Source organism: Dendropsophus ebraccatus, chromosome 5, assembly GCF_027789765.1.
Source record: "Dendropsophus ebraccatus isolate aDenEbr1 chromosome 5, aDenEbr1.pat, whole genome shotgun sequence".
Lineage (NCBI taxonomy): Eukaryota > Metazoa > Chordata > Amphibia > Anura > Hylidae > Dendropsophus > Dendropsophus ebraccatus.
The window spans coordinates 162,123,895-162,131,011 of record NC_091458.1 but is presented as its reverse complement, the minus strand read 5'-3'; the positions used below and the strand labels follow the sequence as shown (position 1 = coordinate 162,131,011).

The window sequence follows — 7,117 nt, the reverse complement described above, 5'->3', positions numbered from 1 at the left end:
TGGGAGCTGAGCTGCAATTACACATCACAACTGCCACATAATTAACGGACACTCCCTCTGATCACTGTGTGAGGCTGCAATCAGCTGATCACCAGGCACCCCGCCGGTCACTTACCGATGTGCTGGCCTGGGAATAGTGTATAATGTGTATAATATCCGGCAATGTATAATATCCGGTGAGGTGTATAATATCCGGTGAGGTGTATAATATCCGGCAATGTGTATAATATCCGGCAATGTATAATATTCGGTGGAACGTGGTCTATGACCATAAATTTCAATTGTTGGACAGTATGTTCAGCCTCGACAAGGGAAGATCCAATCTCCCAGTACGTATGGATGACTCATGGTTGTCCAGACACACGTCATCCATACGTACTGGGAGATTTGATCTTCCCGTCTCCAGACACTTTGCCGAGGCTGGACATACTGTCCAACAATTGAAATTTATGGTCATAGACCACGTTCCAGTTCTGCGTAGAGGTGGCAATAGGCAGAGGATGCTAAAACAAAGGGAAGCCCAATGGATTTCACGCCTCAACACTTTACAGCCTTATGGGCTTAACATGAGTTCAATACGGAGTCTGATTGCCCATAAGTGAAGATTCACCATGGATGGGCTTGACGCCGTCAATATGGCTGGATTTACCTATTTATGACGATCTCGAAGGATTTGGGGTGATTGTGTGTCTTCTTTCCCAGCTAGTCGTTGGTTCCTCTACTCACGAGCATGAAATATGGGCACCTAGAGTTTTTCCCTACTCCAAGATGGCGTCCGGACAATTGGAATGTGAGTGCGCATGCGCGAAATGCGCTGAGAGATCATGTGTCTCACGCTGTGTCAGGTGGTCTTATAGCATCCGGAGTTGTGTATTTCTTCTGTTTACAAGCCGAATACAGAATGGCTACAACGTCGTAGGATTGGTGGAACACGGATGGTGAGTGAAGTCCAACCTCCTGATTAACCCTTACCAAGATGGATGTTTATTTATTTTTATGATTATACGGACTTTGAAGGGACTTTTGCACATATATTGGAGCCACATTGTATTCAATATGTAATTTTGTATATGGACACATATGAATTTGTGCACATCACTGCATTGATGAAATGATATTCTATAATGTGTATATTGTTTATTTCAGACGTCACTGATTGAGACACACCCCCCCCCCCCCCTTGGGGGCGTATTCCTCTGTATAAATACCACATCTATGACACTAGGTACTTGCTTGAAAAAGACTACATTACGTCTATGGGTGAATAAATTATCACACATTTTTTCACCATTAGAGTGCCGTCCTCCCATCCCTTGTTTGTTATATATATAATCAGTCACATCTGGGGGGGGGGTATATATATATATATCAGTCAGTCACATCTGGGAGGGGTGTATATATATATCAGTCCCATCTAGGAGGGGTATATATATATATCAGTCACATCTAGGAGGGGTATATATATATATATATCAGTCCCATCTAGGAGGGGTATATATATATATATATATATATATATCAGTCCCATCTAGGAGGGGTATATATATATATATCAGTTACATCTAGGAGGGGTATATATATATATATATATCAGTTACATCTAGGAGGGGTATATATATATATATATATATCAGTCACATCTAGGAGGGGTGTATATATATATCAGTCACATCTAGGAGGGGTATGTATATATATATATCAGTCCCATCTAGGAGGGGTGTATATATATATATATATATATATCAGTTACATCTAGGAGGGGTATATATATATATATCAGTCACATCTAGGAGGGGTATATATATATATATATATCAGTCACATCTAGGAGGGGTATATATATATATCAGTCACATCTAGGAGGGGTATATATATATATATATATATATATATATATATATATATATATATATATATCAGTCACATCTGGGAGGGGTGTATATATCAGTCAGTCACATCTAGGAGGGGTATATATATATATATCAGTCACATCTGGGAGGGGTGTATATATCAGTCAGTCACATCTAGGAGGGGTGTATATATATATCAGTCACATCTAGGAGGGGTGTATATATATATCAGTCACATCTAGGAGGGGTGTATATATATATCAGTCACATCTAGGGGGGGGTATACATAGATATACAGTGTGTGCAGTATATATATATATATCAGTCACATCTAGGAGGGGGTATACATAGATATACAGTGTGTGCAGTATATATATATATATATATATATCAGTCACATCTAGGAGGGGGTATACATAGATATACAGTGTGTGCAGTATATATATATATATATATATATATATAGTGTAGTGTACAGTGCTATATAGCAGGCATGGAGTAGTAGTTGCTGTATTTTGAGGTGACTTTTCTGCCTGTATATAGTCCTCTCCCCCTGGTCAGTATAGATATGAGGCCAGCTATACCGTGTGCTCACTATGGCGGACAACCAGAAGCCTGACACACCGTCACCCTGCAGCACCTCTTACAGGACACGAGGTGGCGCCATCCTCCCTCTGCCAGCACGCACCGCTACGGATCTCCGCGAGAGACAAAAAGCTGCAGTCGTTCGGCGTCCTGGTAAGTACGGTTGGGAGTTCGCTCGGTGACGCGGTGCATTGTGGGTCAGTACGCGGAAGCCTTCATGCTTTTCACTGGTTTTGCAGCGCGGCCCAGCGCCTGAATGACAGACTGCGGGTTTACAGTTGTGGCAGACAAGATGGCGCCTTCCAGTGGTGAGGAGCGGAGGTAGGTAGAGTGCTGGGGGCCGTGACAGACAATCCCGCGCATCTGTACACGGAGCTCTGGGCTCTATGGCTTCATGTAGCGGCGGGAGTACAGCGCGCCCTCTGCAGGCGACAGATGGTAATACCCGTGTGACCGCATCCACTATATATATATATATCCTGTATACCAGTCACATATAATACAGCGCCCTCTGCAGGCGACAGATGGTAATACCCGTGTGACCGCATCCACTATATATATATATCCTGTATACCAGTCACATATAATACAGCGCCCTCTGCAGGCGACAGATGGTAATACCCGTGTGACCGCATCCAATATATATATATATATATATATATATATATATATATATATATAATATCCTGTATACCAGTCACATATAATAGAGCGCCCTCTGCAGGCGACAGATGGTAATACCCGTGTGACCGCATCCACTATATATATATATCCTGTATACCAGTCACATATAATACAGCGCCCTCTGCAGGCGACAGATGGTAATACCCGTGTGACCGCATCCTGTATATATACACTCACCGGCCACTTTATTAGGTACACCATGCTAGTAACGGGTCGGACCCCCTTTTGCCCTCAGAACTGCCCCAATTCTTGGTGGCATAGATACAACAAGGTGCTGGAAGCTTCCTCAGAGATTTTGGTCCATAGTGACATGATGACATCACACAGTTGCCGCAGAGTTGTCGGCTGCACATCCATGATGCCAATCTCCCGTTCCACCACATCCCAAAGATGCTCTATTGGATTGAGATCTGGTGACTGTGGAGGCCATTGGAGTACAGTGACCTCATTGTCATGTTCAAGAAACCAGTCTGAGATGATTCTAGCTTTATGACATGGCGCATTATCCTGCTGAAAGTAGCCATCAGATGTTGGGTCCATTGTGGTCATAACGGGATGGACATGGTCAGCAACAATACTCAGGTAGGCTGTGGCGTTGTAACCATGCTCAATTGGTACCAAGGGGCCCAAAGAGTGCCAAGAAAATATTCCCCACACCATGACACCACCACCACCAGCCTGAACCGTTGATACAAGGCTGGATGGATCCATGCTTTCATGTTGTTGACGCCAAATTCTGACCCTACCATCCGAATGTCGCAGCAGAAATCGAGACTCATCAGACCAGGCAACGTTTTTCCAATCTTCTACTGTCCAATTTCGATGAGCTTGTGCAAATTGTAGCCTCAGTTTCCTGTTCTTAGCTGAGCGGAGTGGCACCCGGTGTGGTCTTCTGCTGCTGTAGCCCATCTGCCTCAAAGTTGGCCGTACTGTGCGATCAGAGATGCTCTTCGGCCTACCTTGGTTGTAACGGTTGGCTATTTGAGTCACTGTTGTCTTTCTATCAGCTGGAACCAGTCTGCCCATTCTCCTCTGACCTCTGGCATCAACAAGGCATTTCCGCCCACAGAACGGCCGCTCACTGGATGGTTTTTCTTTTTCGGACCATTCTCTGTAAACCCTAGAGATGGTTGTGCGTGAAAATCCCAGTAGATCAGCAGTTTCTGAAATACTCAGACCAGCCCTTCTGGCACCTACAACCATGCCACGTTCAAAGGCCTCAAATCACCTTTCTTCCCCATACTGATGCTCGGTTTGAACTGCAGGAGATTGTCTTGACCATGTCTACATGCCTAAATGCACTGAGATGCCGCCATGTGATTGGCTGATTAGAAATTAAGTGGTAACGTGCAGTTGGACAGGTGTACCTAATAAAGTGGCCGGTGAGTGTATATATCCTATATCCCATATAGTCACATATAATACAGCGCCCTCTGCAGGTACCAGGTGTTAATGACTGTGACCGCATCCTGTACCCCTGGACCTCCCTCTACACTGAACATTGACATACGGAGTTCACACACCCGCGCATGCGTCTTGAAGATGTTTACAAACGACACTCTCCGTGGGCGGTCATCAGCAAACAGAATGTTTATATCTTCCCTCACAGAGCAGTGGTGAGCGTGAGCTAACTTCGTGTAAATATATCTTTGATCACTGTATAGATATGTTATATATGGAACACTATACGGACACTGATGTAACTTATGTATTACTCCTTGTTCCTTCCGGAACCTTACTTGCACACCTGTCTCACGGTTTTTCACTTGATTGATTGATTTTGCTGTTCACATGTATAAAAAGGATATGAGATGTTTGTTTAATGCTTGAGAAAGGTCTCGAGATGAGACTGAAACGTTGCACTGGCTAACTTTTTATTATGAAATAAATACACTGAATTTTGCACGATTTGGATGTGCTGCGACTTCTTGAAAAAAATAAATAAATAAATATATATATATTTCTATCCTGTATACCAGTCACATATAATACAGCGCCCTCGGCAGACGCCAGGTGGTAATAACCATGTGACCGTACTGTGTGTATATATATCCTATATCCTCTGTACCAGTCACACATAATACAGCGCCCTCTGCTGGTACCAGGTGGTAATGACTGTGAGAACATCCTGTGTGTGTGTGTGTGTGTATATGTATATATATATATATATATATATAAATAAATATACTGAATATGTATTATATATATTGTATTATATGTGTTTTATATATATATAGTATTACACCGCTGAGCTCAGGACATGTTGTTTGTTTCTCTTCTAGAACATTGTAAGCCCAGTGTGATGGAGCGGCGTATGGGCAGAGGGGGTCCGGGGCCGTGTTACCTGCCCGACCTGCCCATTCTCAGATGTAAGGAGGAGCTGCTGCAGGCCGCCACACACCATTCTTTCCTGGTTGTTACTGGAGATACTGGGAGCGGAAAGACGACTCAGCTGCCTCAATATCTCTACCAAGCAGGTGACTGTATAATACACACACTGCACGTACACACCACTAACAAGTATCAGTCCTTATAGGGGCACTCCAGGGGGAAAAAATATTTTTTAAATCGGCTGGTGAAAGTTCTATAGATTTGTGATTTATTTCTATTAAAAAATTTCCAGTCTTCCAGTACTTATCAGCTGCTGTATGTCCTGCAGGAAGTGGTGCATTCTCTCCAGTCTGACACAGTGCTCTCTGCTGCCATCTCTGTCCATGTCAGGAACTGTCCAGAGCAGGAGAGGTTTTCTATGGGGATTTGCTGCTGCTCTGGACAGTTCCTGACATGGACAGAGGTGGCAGCAGAGAGCACTGTGTCAGACTGGAGAGAATGCACCACTTCCTGCAGGACATACAGCAGCTGATAAGTACTGAAACACTGTAGAGAGTACACCACTTCCAGCAGGACAAACAGCAGCTGATAAGTACTGTAACACTGTAGAGAATACACCACTTCCAGCAGGACTTACAGCAGCTGATAAGTACTGGAAGACCTAAGATTTTGTAATAGAAATACATTACAAATCCATATAACTTTCTGGCACTAGATGAAAGAAAACAATTTTTGGTGAGCTACCCCTTTAAGGGTGCCATCATTTCTCTCCAGGCCGATTTCTTAAGTTTTGTTTTATTATTTTCTGTTGACGCTTCAGCTGAGAACGTCCGGCTTTCATTTGTTCATTTTCCTAGAATTGTTATGTATTATTTCTTTTTTCAGGTTATTTCTGGTTTTTCTTTCCATAAGTAAGGGGAAATAATAATTTTGTCCACCTGTGTGTGGTCAGCCGGTATGGCCGTGGTCATTCTGTGGGGCCGTGGTCAGCCGGTATGGCCGTGGTCAGCCTGTAGGGCCGTGGTCAGCCGGTATAGCCGTGGTCAGCCGGTATGGCTGTGGTCAGCCGGTATGGCTGTGGTCAGCCTGTGGGGCCGTGGTCAGCCTGTAGGGCTGTGGTCAGCCGGTAGGGCCGTGGTCAGCCGGTGGGGCCGTGGTCAGCCTGTATGGCCGTGGTCAGCTGGTGGGGCCGTGGTCAGCCTGTAGGGCCGTGGTCAGCTGGTGGGGCCGTGGTCAGCCTGTATGGCCGTGGTCAGCCGGTGGGGCCGTGGTCAGCCGGTGGGGCCGTGGTCAGCCGGTGGGGCCGTGGTCAGCCTGTATGGCCGTGGTCAGCTGGTGGGGCCGTGGTCAGCCTGTATGGCCGTGGTCAGCCGGTGGGGCCGTGGTCAGCCGGTGGGGCCGTGGTCAGCCGGTATGGCCGTGGTCAGCCTGTGGGGCCGTGGTCAGCCGGTATGGCCGTGGTCAGCCGGTGGGGCCGTGGTCAGCTGGTGGGGCCGTGGTCAGCCTGTATGGCCGTGTTCAGCCTGTATGGCCGTGGTCAGCCGGTGGGGCCGTGGTCAGCCTGTATGGCCGTGTTCAGCCTGTATGGCCGTGGTCCACCTATTCGGATGTGGCTCGTGCACAGTGAACAGGCCAGACGCTCCCGTCCAGGATCGGCCGTCACTCAT

The 7,117-nt window shown here is 45.8% G+C and overlaps 1 protein-coding gene across 7 annotated transcripts in view; it reads left to right on the top strand.

Annotated features, from left to right (window-relative positions):
* The first annotated feature begins 2,516 nt into the window (after nucleotides 1-2,516).
* The window catches only part of DHX40 (DEAH-box helicase 40), a 48,890-nt gene continuing 44,289 nt past the window's right edge, over nucleotides 2,517-7,117 (top strand). For 2 of the 7 annotated variants that reach the window (XM_069971811.1, XM_069971805.1), the window contains exons 1-2: nucleotides 2,607-2,743; nucleotides 5,402-5,596. In XM_069971811.1, the coding sequence (XP_069827912.1) occupies nucleotides 2,692-2,743; nucleotides 5,402-5,596 (247 nt within the window). In that variant the 5' untranslated portion in view covers nucleotides 2,607-2,691. The other 5 variants (XM_069971809.1, XM_069971810.1, XM_069971812.1 and 2 more) reach the window with 5 other exon arrangements.